At 54.5% G+C, this 18,973-nt stretch overlaps 5 protein-coding genes across 5 annotated transcripts; 1 reads left to right on the top strand and 4 right to left on the bottom strand.

The window, feature by feature from the left end:
- Window positions 1-278: 278 nt before the first annotated feature.
- COL26b_002609 (uncharacterized protein) lies at window positions 279-3,283 on the top strand (the record flags this gene model as incomplete). Its single annotated transcript, XM_053175524.1, has 6 exons — window positions 279-934; window positions 1,032-1,230; window positions 1,283-1,496; window positions 1,552-1,824; window positions 1,871-3,001; window positions 3,054-3,283. The coding sequence occupies 6 exons, from the start codon at window positions 279-281 to the stop codon at window positions 3,281-3,283; spliced, it is 2,703 nt and encodes a 900-aa protein (XP_053040528.1).
- A 128-nt stretch (window positions 3,284-3,411) lies between these two features.
- COL26b_002608 (uncharacterized protein) lies at window positions 3,412-4,742 on the bottom strand (the record flags this gene model as incomplete). Its single annotated transcript, XM_053175523.1, has 5 exons — window positions 3,412-4,122; window positions 4,180-4,304; window positions 4,394-4,591; window positions 4,650-4,663; window positions 4,723-4,742. The coding sequence occupies 5 exons, from the start codon at window positions 4,740-4,742 to the stop codon at window positions 3,412-3,414; spliced, it is 1,068 nt and encodes a 355-aa protein (XP_053040527.1).
- A 1,845-nt stretch (window positions 4,743-6,587) lies between these two features.
- Window positions 6,588-7,396, bottom strand: COL26b_002607 (uncharacterized protein; the record flags this gene model as incomplete). Its single annotated transcript, XM_053175522.1, has 2 exons — window positions 6,588-6,733; window positions 6,832-7,396. The coding sequence occupies 2 exons, from the start codon at window positions 7,394-7,396 to the stop codon at window positions 6,588-6,590; spliced, it is 711 nt and encodes a 236-aa protein (XP_053040526.1).
- A 6,302-nt stretch (window positions 7,397-13,698) lies between these two features.
- On the bottom strand, window positions 13,699-15,705 carry COL26b_002606 (uncharacterized protein; the record flags this gene model as incomplete). Its single annotated transcript, XM_053175521.1, has 4 exons — window positions 13,699-14,269; window positions 14,321-14,974; window positions 15,033-15,253; window positions 15,370-15,705. 4 exons carry the CDS (start codon window positions 15,703-15,705, stop codon window positions 13,699-13,701), a joined length of 1,782 nt encoding a protein of 593 aa, XP_053040525.1.
- A 720-nt stretch (window positions 15,706-16,425) lies between these two features.
- PEX2 (peroxisome assembly protein (Peroxin-2)) lies at window positions 16,426-17,997 on the bottom strand (the record flags this gene model as incomplete). Its single annotated transcript, XM_053175520.1, has 2 exons — window positions 16,426-17,112; window positions 17,149-17,997. 2 exons carry the CDS (start codon window positions 17,995-17,997, stop codon window positions 16,426-16,428), a joined length of 1,536 nt encoding a protein of 511 aa, XP_053040524.1.
- Between the last annotated feature and the right edge of the window lie 976 nt (window positions 17,998-18,973).

Raw genomic sequence — 18,973 nt, 5'->3', positions numbered from 1 at the left:
GTCAATGGAAGTTCCATTCGCGCAGCTGAGACTCGATCTGGCTGGCTGTTAGTGCAGCAGGTCACAAGACTGCCTTTTGACTTACTCTGCAGATGTCGCCCATCCCATGCTTCTGCGTCGGTGCCATACTGTGTCACATAAACCCAACTCTACCTTACCTTCGTAGTTGACCCAAACCCCCTCATTCAACTGGTCCACATACATCTGAAAGCAATCCGTACATCCCCCCGTCTGCACCAGGACCAGGCCATCTCATCATTGACTTGTATGACATCAAGATGCCATCAGACAACTACAATTTCGTCGACGAATTCCAAAAGCTGTTCGTTTCCAAACAAAAGCCAGCTCCTGAGCCCATCACCGACAACATGAAAGCAATACTTCAGAGCTACCCTCCTCTGGGTCAGTTCACCCAGGTCTCGACTGGGCAACTGACGGTGACGGCTGTTCTCGAGATACCAGCTTCGCGTGCAGACGAGCCATGGGAAGTTGCTTTATGGCAGTCCAGCGATGGAGGCGAATGGGCGGAGGTGGCCTTGCGTCGTATTGCTGATGATAGCCCGACGACTTTGCAGGCAGTTCCAGACCACGTCCGCCGCTTCTTCTTCTCTGCCTCTCTTTCAGTCAACAAGACGCTTCAATTCACGCTGAAGTTCAGACACTCGGATGCCGACTCATGGCGATGGACCCGTGATGAGCTTGGTGTTGGTGACGGTAACGTCGTCATGAGCACGGCCCCAGTGCTTCAAAGCCTCTCGGAACGTCTCGAAGACATTGTGACAGGCTTCAATCCTGCATGGAATGTGAAATCTCTCATGAGCCAGTGTCCTGGTACTCGTCTATGGTCACTGGAAACCGGCATCGACGCTGTTGACAACGATGAGTCCAAGCTTGCTAACATCTCGTTGGGTATGCCATGGGGAAGCTTCCAGAGGTAAGCCTAGGTCATTAGCCGCCACATATCCTGAGATCCGCTGTATCATACGGTCAGCGGCTGGGTTGTACATTTTCCAGGATACTAACGGGGACAGATGGTTTGCTCTCGTTCGTATTTGGAGTCCCTGGCTAGCCCCCCGCCATGGCAAGACCTCGTTTCATCTCGACAAAGACGCTGTACTATGCTCATTCCTGAGTTCCGAGGGCAAGCATCTCGTATTCCTTGCCATGAGCGGGGTCAACAATGTGCTATCTGTTTTCCGTCACGATGATGCTGGGCAGATATCCGTTCACGTGAGTTTGAATCTCGTGAGCAGACATTGCGGTCTCTGATTGACATTGATAGGCTCGTAACGACGGATCTTCGTCAGAGAACGCCAAGATCCTCGTTGCCATTGGTGACAACTTCGAGAGCGCGAATGCTGCAGTAATGTACCAGGCGAGACACTATGTTATTACAGAGAAGAAAGCCAGCAATGAGTTGCAGGCCGAGATGAAAGCCATCGAAGAAGGCGTCAAGCCGGAATGGATGGAGAACTGGTATGACGGACTCGGCTTCTGTAAGTGATACCCACCGCATGACCCTGGAAGCATTTAGCTGATGTGGCTGTATAGGTACATGGAACGCGCTTGGGCAGCGTCTCACAGATGAGAAGGTGTTCGACGCTGTTGACAAACTGGCCGAGAACAACATCAAGGTTACCGGTCTCATCATCGACGACAACTGGCAGACCATCGATTACAGAGGCCACGGCCAATTCCAACATGGTTGGTGTGAGTTTGAGGCCGAGCCGAAGGCTTTCCCAAAGGGTCTTAAAGCGACGGTTGCCCACATTCGAGAGAAGCATCCTCATATCCAGCACATTGCTGTGTGGCATGCCCTACTAGGTGAGATACTTCAAAGCATGTACGGTTGGCAGGACTAATTTTCAAGGTTACTGGGCGGGTATCTCTCCGGAGGGCAAGATTGCAAAGGAATACAAGACGGTTGAGATCGTTCGAGAAGATGCCGAGCGACGGAACCTACCTCTTGGTGGCAAGATGACTGTTGTAGCCAAAGAGGACGTCGACAAGTTCTACAATGACTTCTACAAATTCCTCGTCGATTGCGGCATCGATGGTGTCAAGACAGATGCCCAGTTCATGACGGACACATGGGTCTCAGCCACCGCCCGTCGCGAGCTCATTGATGCCTATCTAGATGCATGGACGATATCCTCACTACGCCACTTTAGCATTAAAGCCATATCTTGCATGTCGCAAACACCGCAAATCCTATTCTACAACCAGCTTCCCCGGAACAAGCCCGCGATTCTCTGCCGAAATTCAGACGACTTCTTCCCTGAGATCCCAGCCTCACACCCTTGGCACGTATGGACCAACGCTCATAACAGCTTACTCACGCAGCACCTGAACATTTTACCAGACTGGGATATGTTCCAGACCGTACACGATTACTCTGGCTTCCATGCTGCAGCGCGATGCGTCAGTGGTGGGCCGATCTACATCACCGACGTCCCGGGACAGCACAATTTGGATCTCATCAAGCAGATGACAGGGTTGACGATCCGAGGAAAGACTGTCATCTTCCGTCCCAGCGTCATAGGGAAGACCATCGATCCGTACACTGGATACGACGATGATGGCCTGTTGAAGATCGGTTGTTACCACGGCAAAGCTGTGACAGGCACTCCCATTCTGGGCGTTTTCAATATCTCGGCCCGATCCTTGACAGAGATCATCCCCCTCAGCTCCTTCGCTGGCGTTCTGCCTTCCATGCGCTACGTCGTTCGTGCCCACTCGTCTGGAAAAGTCAGCCCGCCTGTCACCCCGGGCACACCAGCTTCTGCTCTCACCACTTCGGTGGACGTACGAGGATATGAGATATTCACCGCGTACCCCCTTTCCAGCTTTGACAGCGAGTCAAAGGGCAAAGTGTGGACTGCCAACTTGGGCCTCGTGGGGAAGATGACAGGAGCAGCGGCGATAGTCAACAGTGATTTCTTACTGCGACACGACGGCAAGGTTGAGCTCAAAACCCGTCTCAAAGCATTGGGCGTTCTTGGTAAGTCCCCAAGCTTCCCTGAAAGAGGGCTTAAACTTAACATCATGTCCAGGTCTGTACATCTCTAAGTTGCCGGAGCTTACCATCCACGACGATTTTCTCGTCACCATCCAAAACTCGGTCATCCCTGTCAGCGCGGTGTCTGTTTGCAAGAATGATGACAAGGTACTGGAGATTGATATCGAGAAGGCTTGGGAGGAGATGGGCTTGCACCCAGGGTGGAGCAATGAGGTTGAGATGACTGTCACTTTCGCCATTGACCACGAGCAGGTGGAGGACTAGCTAGAACCGGTCTCCATGTCATCATCCTGAACATTGAAATAGATAGATCTCATTCAAATCGCATGAATGGTCATTTTCATCTTCACCATGCTCACCTGGCCCTCACCATCAAACGAGTGGCCTCCAGCTCACTTTCTAACCTTCTCGTGCGGCTGCAAGTCCAACAACTTCGCCTCCCATGACAGGGTCGCGGGGATCTCCTCCTCCAAGCTCTTGTCTCTGCCCTCCCATCCAAGGTACTCGCGCGCCCTCTCCGCCTTGCTCTTCGAGTTGAGGCCCCAGCTGTTATTCGACACCCCCTCCGACTGCAGCGCCTCCTTCATCGTAGCCTGCTTGGTCAGCGGCGCCGGCAGATACCCCTGCTTGTACGCCTCCTCCGCGATCCACCGCGCGACCTCGCTCCAGACGTGGTTGCCGCTCTCGACGAAGTAGTATGCGCACGGCCCAAACACCTCCGGGTCAGCATTCTTTCCAGCCTCCTGCGTCGCATCGGCGAGCGTCACGAAGAAGGCCGAGAGGTCGTGCACATGCACATTGTTCCACTCCGTCTTACCCGGCGCGATGATCGGCGCGAAGCCCTTCTCGAGCGTGGCCTTGGCGAGGGCGGGGACCTGGATGGAGCGCTGGTTGACGGGCCCGCGGCCCTGGCCGTAGATTGTAGGCGGGGAGACGATGGCGGTGCGGACGGCGGGGGAGGAGTTCGCGGCGAGGACGATCTTGTCGACGTTGCGGTGGATGGCCTCGTCGGGGAGGCTGAGCAGGCGGTCGATGTCGCGGATGTCGTGGTAGTCTTGCTCCGGGAGGGGGGCCTCGCCGTAGCGCTCGTGTTTTTGGTCGTACTGTCGTCCCCTCGTGTGTTAGACAAGACGACGGGACGGAAGGGATATTGTTCGTACCCATTGCAGAATTCCCGTGCCCGAGACGTGAAGCCAGAAGCCGGGCTTCTCCGCAGTGTGGCCTTCGGCGAGACCTTTAGCAATGGCTTGCGCTGAAGGAACGTCGTCCGCAGAGTCGGCGGTGTCTAAGAGACGGCAGTCAACATTCAGTACATCAGGGGTGCAGATACTGTATTCTCCATGTCAACTTCACGGAGCAGGACACAAGACGTACGGACAACAATGTCGGCGGCAGCGGCCTCCTTCTCGATGACGTCCGAGTCGGTCAGGGTGCCGACCACGATGCGAACATTGGCGTTCGGATAGGCCTCCTTCACAGGCGCTGCACGCTCCTCGGAGCGGACGAGGAGCGCGTACTCGTAGTTCGGGTGCTGCTTATAGAGAGCATGGAAGGCGTCGCCTCCGATGTAGCCTGTGTGAGTGTGTAAGTCGAGAACCCGCCTGTGTCTAGAGAGGAAAGCGTTTGGTACCCGTCACGCCGGTGCTGTGATGTTAGGTTAATTAGTGAGGATCGTTTTCTAGACCAATTTGTGAACGACTCACAGGAAAATTTTCAGGGTCATTTCGTGGGATTATTCGTGGGATTTGCCGATTTGTGTGAATGAAGCGCTTGGCTGTCATGAGGTAGACGGAGACGGGTATGCTGGGCATCGTGTTTGTTATATGAAAGTCAACCCCGCATCGCCTATCATTGTGAAGGGGTGTCTACCAGCTCATCGACGCTTAATAATTACACTGCAGGCGCCCGAATTATGAAACCCAAACAGCTGTCTAAATACGGGGATGTATTCGACAATTTCCCAAGTAGATCCCCCTCTTCTGACACCAAGCTCCCTGAGGAAGGGTAGTGAGCTAGAGGTGGGGTATCTAACGTGAATCGAGGGGCAGGGCGCGGCGGGTGACATCATGGCCATCACGTCTTCGCGGGGTCCTCGCCATATGTGGCATGTTTGTGTTGCACTGTCCTGTAGATCCGGGTTGACGATCCGTTTGTCATGTCCCACTTGTTCCCGGTGAAAGGAGTTAGTGTCGGAAATAAAACGAATTCTGCATAGAGCTGGCTTGTTGGCTGAACATCAGTATTTCATCAATATTCGACGATCGTGTTGGATGACTTGGGTGAGCCTGGAGGCGGATGGCACCCAGGTAAGTAAGACATCGGCTTCAGGGCATGCGGGCATGGCCAAGCAAAGACCATCTGTAGATTAAACAGCAATAGCTGGTAGGAGAGGATTGACATTCGACCAGAGTGAATGTATCCGAAGTGAGAAAAGTGAGGGCTAGGGATGCAATTTGGATACCAGCAGAGGAAACATACATATGAGGAACCACAGGCAATATAGTCATCATGGTACGGGAAAACGATATAGTTTCTTCCTTTAGTACAACTCTTGCTGAATAACACTACTTACTTCACGACAGCTGATCGGTACCAAAACCCCCTTAACTCGAGTAAGGGATCAAGCGGTCTCGAGAACGTGTCTCGATGACTGGGCCATCGCATCAGCTTGAGCAGATATGACATCAGAGATCCTCGAGATATTGGTGATGTGCAACCAGTTCCTACCATTGTATGTTGCGCATAGCGAGAACGAATCGATCATGGTCGGAGATTACCATATTCAAGAGGACTAAAGGAGCGTTCATTGTCCCTTTAGAACACGAATCAAAAACAGTTTACGGTGAGTTACAGAAACCATATCCAGAACACAAATCTTGTAGTATTGCGTCTGATGGTGTAGCTTCGCTTCCCACTTGGATCTCTGCGCAAGATCTTGCACCATCGTTTGGTTGGTGCGAGCCGATGAGAGTCGGTGACTTCCATTCACATGCAATAGCCAGCCCCCACACTTCGGCGTGTCTTAGACATGCAGCGTGGGATGACCGTTGGGAGTCACTGCTTACAATGACGAAAAGCCTGGGTAGACCTGCTCTCATGCTGAAATTGGTGTTTTGTTTTCATCGCGTTGTGAGTTGTTAAGAACCCAGATTACGCACATCGGCTCAGAATGTGAGCCGATATCTTTGATAAATCTCATAACCTCTATGAATGGCGTCTCTTCAATCAGTGTGCCTTCCGACTTTTTTTTAAAGTTCCTAAACGCCAGCGCGATGTCTGCTGTCGCGCATTGTTCTCCTTGTGGAAAGGAGTAGAAAAAGAAGTCAAGTCTCATGCAAGGTTGTTTGGGAAGAATCGTGTCTCGGCAGGTTGAGGCCCCTCATTTGGTGCCGACAAGGAGAATGTTCCAAAATGGGTGATTATGTACGTTGATGGGCTTTCCTCTCATGTTGCGTGCCAGAACTGAGATGTGAGACGTTGTCGGCCGCCGGGCCTCGGGAGATAGGTCGGTCGATGGGCACTTATATCGGGGCCGATGCCGGGGGTCCGAAGATCGAGGGTGATTCGATCATGCGTCCTCGAGGAGGATGACGGTCTTGGTGTCGCCGAGCTTCTCCCGTCCGTTGAGACCGGGGATTTCCAGGATGAAGAGGTAGCCAACGATCTCGCCGCCGAGCTGCTTGACGAGGTCTGCCGCCGCCTTTGCGGAGCCGCCTGGTGGGTGGTGTTAGTGGGGCCAATTGCGAAATCGAGGGAGGGGCAGAAATCATGGAGGGGCAATTCTGCCGCCCGCCGCATGTCGCAAAACTCACCAGTAGCGATGATGTCGTCGACAACCAGGACCTTCTGGCCCGGCTTGATGGCATCCTGCTGCATCTGGAAGAAATCGGAGCCGTACTCCTTCTGGTACTCGGCGGTGACGCACGGGCCGGGCAGCTTGCCCTGCTTGCGCACCGGGGCGAAACCGGTGCCGAGACGGAGGGCCAGGCCGGGTCCGAAGAGGAAGCCGCGGGCGTCGAGGCCAACAACAACGTCGGGAATCTGCTGGCCAAAGGCCTCCTTGACCTGGAGCTCGAGGACGGAGCCGAGGGTCTCGTGGACGGAGGGGTCGAGGAAGAGGGGCATGATATCGACGAAGTTGATGCCCTTGATGGGGAAGTCGGCGAAGTGACGCAGGGCGCTCTGGAGCTTTACCTTCCCACCGGCGAGTTCGGGGGAGGCGGCGGCGGAGGAGGAGGGCTGTCGTCCCTGGGCATCTTGAGAGGCGTTGGTGTTTGAGGCGGGCAGGTCGGCGGTTCCTCGGACGGGATGGGCGGCCAGAGGGTTAATTGGTGCCGGCGAGGCGTCGTTAGACAGAGGAATCTGTTCAGAGGACATGTTGAAGAGAGAAGAGAGGAGAGGAGGAGAAAGATAAAGGTAGGTCTCCGGGCGGGATGGTAATGATATGTGCAGGTACAGACAGTATCTAGGCTGGCAGAGAGAAAATTTTGGGGTCGGATCCCGGAGTGAGTGAAAGGAGGGGTGTGGGACGCGACAACTGGCGGGCAGGTAGAACAGGCACGGCAGGTCGTAGAGCTACGGCCAAGGCCAAGGTTGGCAACCCAAGTGCGGATGGGCCAGGTGTTTAGGACACAACCTGGAAAGTCGAGGTACGGGAAGTTTGTATTGTGTGTGCTACAGCTACCGAGTACTTGCACCAGAGTCAGCAGGAGGGTAAGGTACCTACCTCAATAGGTACCTACCTGCGCATTCATTGCCTTGCGCTGCCTGCCTACCTACCTACTTACCTACCTTACCTAGTAGGTAGGTACCTTGCTGAGGTGCCGTTGCGTGGGACAGGCCTTGTTGACCGAACCAGAAAGGTGTGTGTGCGGTTAGAATTGAGGTGTGTGAGAAAAGACTCATCAGACTGTGGACTGAAAATCGGAGGCTAGTCCAGCTCGGCTCGCCGGGATTAGGGGAGGAGGGTGGAGGGTGAGACAAGGCAAGGAAGAGTACCTTAGTTGTAGGTCGGTACTGTGCTGTAGGAAAAGACGAAGGAAAAGCACGAAAGCAGGCTGGCAGATGGCGCGCAGAAGGGGCGTGCCGGGTGGTGGTTGTCCAGGATCATGAAGGGACGAGTAGACGAGACGAGGGAGACAAAAAAAAAAAAAAAAGTGGTGAGAGTAAACGCGCGCCATCGATTAGAGGAGTGGAGAGTTGTGATACGGGTAGGGTGTCACTACGGCGGTACGTGTGGTTCAAAGTGGGCAAAAGAGCCAGCCATGACGGGACCTGGGCATGAGCATTGGCATTGGCATTCCCAATGACAGACAACGGGACGGTTCCAGGCAAGGCCTGCCTCATTGTTTGTTGCAAGATAGGGAAGAGCTCTCTTCGCGGGCTATTATTCCCAAGGTAGATAAGGCCAGCGGTAATTTTGTTTCTTCTGCTGTCTCTTCCCTGCAACGGGCCCATCCATCCCTCTCTCGGATACTCTTTCGGATACCTCCTGTATCCTGCCGATGTTGGGCGATAACAACCTATCCGTCCCCAAGGAACAAAACGTGCTCAAGCATTATTTCTCCGACCAGAAGACCGCCGAGCCATCAGTGACGGGCAACGACGGCAGCTCTCGCATGTTCCACTCCTCTTCCTCTGCGCCGTCGAAACTCGCCTCGCACGATATGGGTATCTGCCTATAATAGCAAATGGTAAGCCAGCTCTGGCGCAGGTGGGATGGCATGGTATGGCATGGCACAGCATAGTACCTAGGTAGCATGGCAAGGCACGGCTTGCTTGTATCTCTCTCTGCCTCTCTGCCCCTCCAACGCGACATCGACCCCTCCATCGGCGAACGGACTGCACCAGGGAGCAAAGAGGCACTACCCCACTATGCCACCATCTCCGAGAGACCCAGACCGGGGTGCAAGCTGCTGTGTTTCTGTCTCACACACATCAGGCAGCTCAGCACCAGCATGAACATGAGCGTGAGCCCAACGCCGTTGTGGTCCCGGGGCACCAACGCTGTATCCGTACTGGACTGGATTGGGCCGGGAACCTTGCCGTTTCCCTGTCCTGTCTAGAACTGATGAATGGGAATGCAGCGATGGCTGATGCAGTGCAGCTTCCTGCATGCGCATGTAGGTGGTACAACGATGCCACGCCATTCCACGACCTCATCTTCCGTACGGATAAGGTAGGTAACGCATGCTGCTCGAATAAGGTTGTTGATGGGCTCGGCTCGGCTGGGATCCATTGTGCCGTGCGGTCACGGTCATCTCAATGGCGGTCGGTAGGTTGCTTGGTTTTGGGATGACATTGACGCTGATGTTGAAGCCAATTGCCTGTGTTACTGTCACTGTGTTGTGTTGCCGTCAACTGAAGTTCAAAGGGCAGATGCTACAGACCACACGTCCCTCTCAACATGTGGGGATTGTAGCAGCCCGACCATGCGGAAAACATTCGGCTCGTTTCAAACGTCTGAAGTTGCCCATGGTCCGTGGCGAGTCGTTCAACAAGGTTGTGAAAGAGGCATCCATTATCACAATACCATATGGACGAGGTTGACTGACGACACAGGAGAAGCCGGAAGACGTGAGGCGGATGTGCAGTGGAGAAGAGTGAAACAGAGGAGACGATAGGGCAGGACCGGTACTTCTGGAAGACACCTGTTGGATGTTGAATGCAGGGTATCGGACTGAGAATGGATAATGGCAGTGGAGAGGAAGGGAAGGGATGGAAGCACGGCTTCTGAGCTGTTGCATGTTGCCGGGCAGGAAGCGGCGCTTATGACGACGAGATCAACGTCAACTGCATTGCACCGCACCGCTTGCCATGTTGTGGCGGTCTAAGTCTTTGCAACCGCCCCCGTTTCTCTTACCCAAGAATCCCAGAGTAAGGTGCCTGGCCTTCTTCCTTGCCTTGAGGTCTTTCGACCAACCGGAAAACTCGATGGGACCGCTACGTGCGTGCTATTCAGACCATTAACACATCCTCCTACATGCCATTATCCCTCCTCTCCGCACCTCCCTAGAACGCCACTCGTTCCTGTTCTGCTTCTAGATGCATTCAGCCCATGCACCTCCCTGTCCTCTCGGGGCCTTTTACGGGGACAGCGAAGCAGACCGGGACCCTACGTCTTGGCCGTGACCCCTGGACCTGCTTGCTCGCTCGCTCTGGGCGGCGGCCAGCCCAAGATACCATCGCTCAACCACAGCTTCTGCAACGAGCCTATCAATTTCTGAGGATGCTGCGTTCTGTCAACCTGCTCAATAAATGGCTCTACGGCCTGCCACGGTTGCTTTGTCGGACCAGCATGTCCATATCCAGCAAAGCTCAAACTCAAGGTCAAACCGGAACTCAAAAACCCACTTCAGCAACAAAAGCCCCGGTAGCACATACGAACGTGCTTCAGCTGGGCATCTTGCCTTGCAAGACGACTTTACGGATACACTCAACAGCGCTGTGTCAGCCAGGGTCCTTACACCTGCCCCAAAGTACTTACCGATCTCTGCCTGTCCCTACGCACTCCAGGCCTGGTCTGCATCGTCAGCTTTGATGTTTAAGGGTCCTTTTCCATACGGTGTCTGACTTTCACCGTGGTATTCGATCAATAATCATATTACACCCCACTCATCCCGTCGAAACGTCTCATTCTCCCCGTCCATACTCCTTGGACCATCAAAGTCTAGAGCAACGGGCGAACCACCATCGCATCATCCTGCCATCACTTCGCATTGAGTCACGACCAGGGCGTTTGTCGAATCAGAAGTCAATACCGCTCATGAACGGCCTCGCAACCCCCGCGCCTCGACACGAACGGACCCATGTCCGACGGGATTTCCTCCTTCACCTGGCGGTGCCTACGCTGCTCATCCGTCACTTCTCAACGGTATCAATCACAAAGTACTCATCCCACCACCACACCACATTTTAGTCGATGAACTACCCAACCAAGCACTCAGCTCACAAAGAGGCCCTGGTGAACCGATATCTCAGCCAAGGTGCCTGGATCTTCAGACAAGACGGATCCCCCAAGACGGGCAAGCTGCAACGGCATCTCTTCGGTGCCCCCATATTTCAAGTTCCATCCGAATCCTCTGCGTCCATTTTATCCGATCATTTCCAAGCACCATCCCGGAACTGCCACTGGACCTGGAACCGCCTTACCTGGAGGTGTCTATTTCTAGCTGACGACGTATGGGTCTCCGACTGGCAACGTAGGGTTTAGGCCACGTTCTGTCAGCCTTTTGCCAGACACTCATCCATCTTCCCGGATCAAGCTTGGGAAAGCTTGTGAACAGTGTGCATGGTCGATCCGGTCTGGATCGCAACAGCCGCCCCGTGTCACAGCCACGCAGCGAGTTACTCTGTAACGAACCTCGTTCACGTCAAAACCGCTCCAACGCATCAGATACGCCGTCCGGACATTGTTCCGCCACAGGCATTCAATCTTGATAATGGCGCTAGGCAGTGGTGATTCAAGCCAGTAAGCAAGGTCCTACACAACCGCAATGCCTCGCTATCTACAAATGCACGCCGTGCTTTCACGGCCATCCGCTGGCGGCCCGGAAGCCATTCCGCCAGACTCACGTTGAAGCAGTGCTACCCTTGGCCACTGCGCTGAGTGGCTGAGGGTATCACCTCTTTGTCATCGAATTCACCACTGGGCCCGTTCAAGCTGTGGACGAGACGCGGCATCTCCACCGGTCGGTCGCATTTGAGGCGTCCCGTACGTACCTAGGTACTGTGCTACAAGTCCTCAACTGCCTGTCACTGTGTGTATCCCCGGGCGGCTCGGACGGAGATGCTAACCGTCGTAACCCTGCCGTCCTTTGACATGCAACCTTCTGTTCTCGGGGGCTCCTGAACTCATCCGCCAGCTCCAGAATCCTAGACATAAAACAGACTGCGAGATGCCCGTACGATTGCCTTTCCCAATGAAACAAAAGGCTCTGCTCGGTCAGCCGGCAGTCATCAGGAAGACTACCTTGCTACAGCACGACATCTCTGGGACCGAGCCAAACCTTCAATACGTTTGTTTCCTGCTCGCCCGGCACCCCTGCACTCGCCCACACGCCGGGCAGTCTCCATGGACGAGAGACCCCGACTCACTCACATGCCCGGAGGGACCAGCAGCAACATCAAGATCTGTTGCATTAGCGGCCTTTTTTTTTTCACAACGTTCCGATACAAGGTCGAGGCGGTCCCCGTTCGGCATTACAACTTGCGCAATCGGGGCTTTCCGTTACGACCTTGGTAAACATTCCGCAGCTAGAAGGTGTTTAATACAAGTCGGCATGCCTCAGGAAGAAGAAGATGCCGTGCCTCCGGCGCCGCTAGCACGCAAGTCGCCGTAAATGAGTCAGTTTGGATGACCTACAGACGCCGTAGTCTGTAGGTCCCGTACCGTAGTGCGCGCAAACCGCGTCCCTTCTTCACCGCCTCCTCCCACCCGGCCTCGGCGCCATTGGCTGGGCAGGTGCACGACTTTTGGGGGGGAAGGCATGCTGTTGTTCGATATGCAAATGTGGGTAACTATATGCTGACGTTGCTCAAGCTTCGAAAACGACGCGCCACTACTACCAGAGAGAGAGAGAGAGAGAGGACGAAAGCCAGACCTTATTCGTGCCAGTTGGCAATTGATGGCCCGTCCCTTCCTAAGAGGCACTTTAGCTCACTGCGACTCAGAGGTGATCCCCGACGTGCTTGACTAAGGTCGTTACACTGGCCAGAGGGCGCTTCTGCCTGCTGCCGGGCTTATCAACGACATGATCATATCTAGTCGGCCGTCTGTCTGTGTGTCGCAAACCGCTCCGCGCGGGGGGTAATCTAGTTTCTGTGCTCTCTACATCTGCAAACATGACAACACCGTCCCAGCAAGCCGGCGACGCTCTCATTCGGTAACCCGAACCGCACAGGAGCTTGAACGAGCTGTCAGTGGGCAGCCTCGCCGCAGCGTCTCGGAGGGTGTCGTCGCTCGTTGGGCCGGGGGGTGGGTAGGACAGCGTCATGCAGGTGGCCGCAATCAGCCAAACGGGGGGCCTAAAAAATCTAGGCACCCTCTTCTCTCTCTCTCGCCGGTTCGTTGTGTGAGTGTGTGAGTGAGACAACCAAGCAATGAAAAGGTCTTGTTGGGCTATTGTTCCCTATCGCGCTTGCTGCAGATGATATGATGTGCATGCGCGCGCCAAGTGCCCTTTCATTATCGGAGGAGCGTCATCGTGTTGCTTCTCGTAATCTTCGTCTCATTACTTCTATTACTCATCGGTCTTCTTTCTGTCTAATGAAAAGGAACGAAAACGCCGCGGTCATGCTCTGAAACTGTGGTATCTAACATCTAATGGTCGTGAGAGACATTAAAAAAAGGGGAAGGGGTATCTTTCTCGTTTGGTCTTCCGCAACGGTTGCCGTGAGGGCATGCGCGTAAGACTAACCCAAAAAAACGCAATGAGAGTCGTGAAGAAACAACGCGATTTATGCAACTTGCCATTGCTCTCATCTTTGAGGACAGAAGTATGCTGAATGTTGAAAAACAGTCATCAAAAAAGACCATACGTTCGGTACGGCTATAACCAATGTCGATGCCATCCAATTCCTCATAAAAAGAGGCAATGAAACCGGCGATAAGATCGGGCAGCATGAGGCATAACAACGTCGCAAATGTGGTGTGAAGCAGTCTGTCGTGGGAGGTGTCTTCAAGGAAATTGTAGTCGGATGATGGAGAAGAACATGTTTTGAAGCACATGAAACATGACAGCCACGCTCGTCGGCAGCAGCTCAGGCCAGACGGCGAGATCAAGCTTTCCCTCCATACCGACGTCGACCCCAAAAATGTAGCGGATGAGCACGCGGACGCAGATGGACGCCACGAGCTCGCAGCCCCATGTGACCGAGGAGGCCCAGAAGGTCAGGTTGAAGTCGTAATCGTCGCCAACCTCCTTCATGTCGAATGCGAAGTAGGGGTAGACGTCTTTGTTCGGTCCAAAGTGTAGAACCAGGACGCTGCCGAGGAAGGCCGCCATGGACACGTTCTCCGCGAGGAAGCGGATAAAAACGTTGCGGGTGCAGACCTTTTGATACGACGCGTAGGACTGGTCGGTCAGGTTGAGGGTGACGGTGATGCGGTGGTAGAGGCGCGACATCGTCAAAGGGGTGAGGATGATGAGCGTGCTGCTGGAAAGTATCTGAAGATACACGAATTGCTCTGGGGAGCGAAGACGGGCGTATAGCGCGCGAACGTAGGTTTGGTAGGTGAGCATGAAGTATCTTTGTTTTGTTAGATGTGCCGTCTGTAACACGGAAAAGGGGTTCGCTTACAGCTTGAATACCCAGCTGAGAGGGTAGCTCCCAACACGTTCACCCTCGCGAATACCAAGCAGCCAACCTGTCAAGGCGTCGAGGAGATGGACCGTGATGATCCAGCTGTAGACGTAGACGATTGTTTCCAAATTGTTGTGGGGTAACGTCCGTAAGTAGATCTCTGCGTAGGCTTCTCCTATCACATACGCCATGAGGCCGACGAACAAGGCCAGACAGAACCAGATGAAACGGACGAAGCTGGCTGGCAGCCATCTGCGCCGTATCCTCACGCTGGTCAAGTGTCTGGGCTGCTCTGAGCCGACCTGCAACGCCGCGTCCGTGTCGAACGAGTCGTGGCTGAGGTTTGGCCGGCGACGATTATCTCGCCGAGGGATACTCCCTTCAGCCTCACCAGTCCACCAAGACGTTGTGAAGATCCGTTGCGTCTCAGAGAGCGAGTGGCGTAATTTCAGGTGGCGTTCTGAGGTAAGGAGAATGCAGAACGCTATAGCTACCGGCATAGCCATGACGATAAACGTCCAGGAGATCCAAGCCGTGTTATGTTGAGTGAGGAAGCGTGTTTCCGGGGTAAGATAAAGCGGGATAGGCACTGCTATTGAAACAATGGCAATCAGAGACATGGTGACCGGGAAGCCGAGGGATTGCGGCCACCTGTGAGCGTGTAAGTCAGTGGAGACTTCCTCCATACACCTGGAAGGGGGGTTCATACCAGTTCAGGCTGTAAAGATTGAAGACCTTGGTGATCCAAATCAGGGCAGTAATATTGTAGAAGCCATAGTAGACAAATAGGAAGAACCAGAAACTAATCTGCACTCGTGCTTCTCCGTGACCAGGTATCTTGCGCCCCGAACCAGACCCGGGGTCACTACGGTCGTCATCGTCGTCAGGAAACTGATATTGCGGAAACGGCAGCGCACACCACGCGACGGCCTGCATTTTATCAGAATCAGTACTTCTTTCGCAATCAAACAAGGGCATATTCATTGGTGGTGACATACTAGAGCAGCGGGCATCAACACCAGACATCCATACCGACTCCACCAAACGTCAACCACCTTCTTGACGGCACTCTGCTTCGGCTCTACCCAAACGTCGACAATCCTGCGCCAGGTCCGCTGCCATAAGCTCAGATCCTCCAAGTCGACTCTATCGGCACCATCATCGTTGTTATCGAGACCAGCTGCAGAGAGAAGCGCGCCATAGCCGACGTGCACACTGCCACGATTGTTGGAGAAGAGACCGAGGGTGCTGGAACGCCGACGGCGGCCGCTGACATCGGAGTCTTGGGGTACGGCGCGAAAGCGACCTAGTAGAGGAGACGAGTCGCTCGTGAAGCGGGTTCGGGACTCGTTGCCTTGCGTGAATTGGAAGAAGCTCGGCATCGCTTCGCAGTTTGGAGGGTATCGTCTATCTTCGCGACATTGGGTGTGGTTTGTTTACTTTCCACTCGTGGCAGGCGAGTTCTCTCGACAGTTGTTGGTTGGATTTGAAATGCTTGGGATACGCGCTCGAGCTTAAAGTCTAGGAAGTATTACCCCGCGAGAGTGAATGCTGCTTTATCGTGATCTTGCTTATATCCAGGATGACGCGGGTCTGGCAGGAATGTTTGCTCGATGTCGTACAGTAGTAGCTTGTGGTGTGAGGAAAGGAATCCCGGACTTCATCCAGTGTAAATTGGAATTTCAGTGGCTTATGACGCTAGGGCGCCCGTGTACCTGGGACGGTCCCTGGTTTTCTGGCGGACACGGCGGATCAGGCCCCCTGGCAAACCGGGCGCTAGCGCTGTTTGGGCGGAGCTTCGAATGTGTTGGCCTGTGGAGACCTCATGCTGAGTTCGCAGTCCTCCGACCGCCGGCCGGGGGCCGCATGATGTTTGGTAGATGAGCACACGAAATGAGATTGAAGATTGAAGGGTTGAATACCGTCGCCGTCTTTGTATTCCCAAATATTATCGTAAATATGCATGCTTCTTACAATCGCCTCAACTCCCTCTGTGGAAACAAGTGCCGGTTTACCCACGGCGCGTAGATCTAGGTGGTAATCTAGATGCAAGAGCCCATCAAAAAGGCCGAACGTCATGATGTTGTTGTACAGAGTCCCTCTTAGTCCTCGTCATTGTCCATGGTCTCCTCGAACCCCTCTGAGTCCTCGGTCTCCTCTGAATCCGTAGAATATTGTTTCTCTTTGGGCACGTCCACAAAGTCAACTTCGTTGCGGTCGTCATCCTTTTCTTCACCCTCAACCTCGGCCTCAACTTCAGCATCCTTTGAGTCTTCTGAAAAGGCCACAACCTTGGACGTCGGCGATTTCTTCGGTGGCTCCAAAACATCACCACTCCAGGGTTTGCATTCTTTGACCAGCTCACCACACCTGAGACAAGTCCAACCCTCGCCCTCCTCTCGCTCCAGCCGGGTCGCGAGACAGACGAAGCAGTATATGCAACCGCAAGGAATAGTCTCGTATGGGTTCGTAATATCTGTTTGGGCCGATCCAATGACACCGCTCGAGGCCGCAGCCGCCATGATCTCGGTCTCCGTAGTTGCCAGAGCGTTCTGGTCTTGGTAGCAGATGGCGCAAGTGCGCTCCGGCAGAAAGCCGTACTCTCCGTTGGCCGACTTTTCTTCGTCTCCGCTAGTCGTCATGATTGATTTTGTCTTGCGCCACGTTCGTGATATCCATCTCCTCCATCGATTGATGCCGATAAGTGGGAGAACAAACAAAAGAAACTCGGTGAAGGCATGCCAGACGAGTTGCCGATTGAGGTATTCGAAAGACACCTCACGGCTCACCTGGCTTGTTGGTGGGGCGAGGCGCATACGTAGTACTCTATCCAAGAGGGTGCGATATCTCCCCTGCAGGAGGAAAACCAGGAAGGAGACGAAGGCTGCTCCCGCGTGTATGGTGGTGATTCTCGATGTAATGCGCGACAGTCGCTGGAGGCGTGGATTGGGATCACCGTATCCTTCGTCATGCTCCAGCAGCCAGTTCTCCCATTTGTCCCAGCCGTATCTTCCAAAGACAGTCGCCAGTCCGTAGAGGGACTTTTGCCATCTGGAGGGCGCCACCAAAACAGAGCCGTCCTTGCGCGCGTCGGTATATTTCAGGTTCTGCAACGCTGCACCATAGGTCGCATCGTTATCCCACACGGTGAGCTTGAATAGCACCGCGCGCAGTGCCAAGAGAATCTCAGCTGACCAGTCGTCTTTCAGGTGGCCGCCGGCAAAGTATTTGAGCGCATCACCAACCTGACCGCGCAGGAGCTCCAGCAACTCGTCGTCTAATAGTTCGGCGTCGACCTGTCCGACTCTGAAGGCCGGACGCGTGCCGTCCTGGGAGGAGATGGCGTCCCATGCTGATCCGAGTCGGCTAAAGGGGAAGGGCAGCCGGTCAATCTGGGCGCGTGCTCGTGATGATTCGTGTTGCGCGGCGATTCGGGCGGCGTTCTCTGCTTCGCGGGCTTGTCGTCGGGCTGCCAGGCGCTGCTGCGCTTGCGCAAAGTTGGTCGATGTCATCTGGGCGGCATTGGGCGGTGGAATGTGCAGGCGAGATGCAAATTGCTGAGCATCACACCTCTTGCCCAGGTTGTCGAAGACGACGGGGGGATGGGAAGTTGGATGGGTGTCGGAAAATGAGCCGAGGTCCGCCGTTCCAGCGAGCGACTCGCAGTAGGCCATTCCACTGCCGCGGGCAACAATGCTGGGGGACAGGCGGTGGCCTGGGCCGAAATGTCGGCCGGCGGAGCATCTGACGTACCGGGGCGCCCGGGCCACCCTTTGCACCTAAGGTACTGCTCTCTGCAAAGATCTCCACGTTGCGGCGGGTACGAGTGCCTCCATCGGCTCTCCACTGACTTTCCGTTATCAAAGACCCCGACATTCGAGTCTGAATACCGACCAAACCTCCGTCCGCCCTGCAGGTCCCCTCCTGTGGCTTGCCCGACCTTAATATTACCACATCATAGTCACGGCGTCAGAACTACTTTTGGGGACGTCGGCGACCATCTTACAAACCATATCTGTCATGCATTGCACTCTGCATCAACACTGCGGGTGAACCAGCTTACCTCAGATGGTGTGTCACCTCGACAAGCGAGGTCCCGGCCTCATCCCGGCGGGAAGCGTCAACACTGATTGCTTGGGACGAACTCAACGCGACCTCCAGCGCCCTCTACGCTCCCTGCTTCGGATATGGCCGCGCGCGCCAGTCCCCATTCTGATGCTGGTTCCCTTCTTCTTGTCTCTATCGTCACCGCTGCTTGTCGGGCCTATGTACTCCAAGCGATACTCGAACGACGATTCGCTACCTTGACCTACCGGCATGCCAGAGCCTGCAGCTACACCCAGACAGGAAGCACCCTCTACGCAACCACCAATACGTTGCTGACTTTAAGAACTGACCGCAGCCCAGATCACATCTACTCGTCCCCCTGATTGGCCATTGCCCGGTCATCAAGATGAGAATCTAAGTCAAGCTTATGTCGAAACCCCTTCCCCCGGTCCCAAAAGTCGGGATGGCTTTGCAAAAGAGCTGTTATGGCTGTGCCGGCTCGTACGACCTGTCTTCCGGTGCAGAAGCGTGGCGTTCTTTGGTCCCCGCCCTTTGCTCTGGAATCTTCATTATCCCGCTTTTTGAGCATGATGGTTGATCTAG

This window comes from Colletotrichum chrysophilum (genome assembly GCF_026319265.1).
Source record: "Colletotrichum chrysophilum strain AFK26 chromosome Unknown scaffold_13, whole genome shotgun sequence".
Classification (NCBI taxonomy): domain Eukaryota; kingdom Fungi; phylum Ascomycota; class Sordariomycetes; order Glomerellales; family Glomerellaceae; genus Colletotrichum; species Colletotrichum chrysophilum.
Note: the sequence above shows the minus strand (reverse complement) of the source record. Positions and strands in the feature narration are given on the sequence as shown.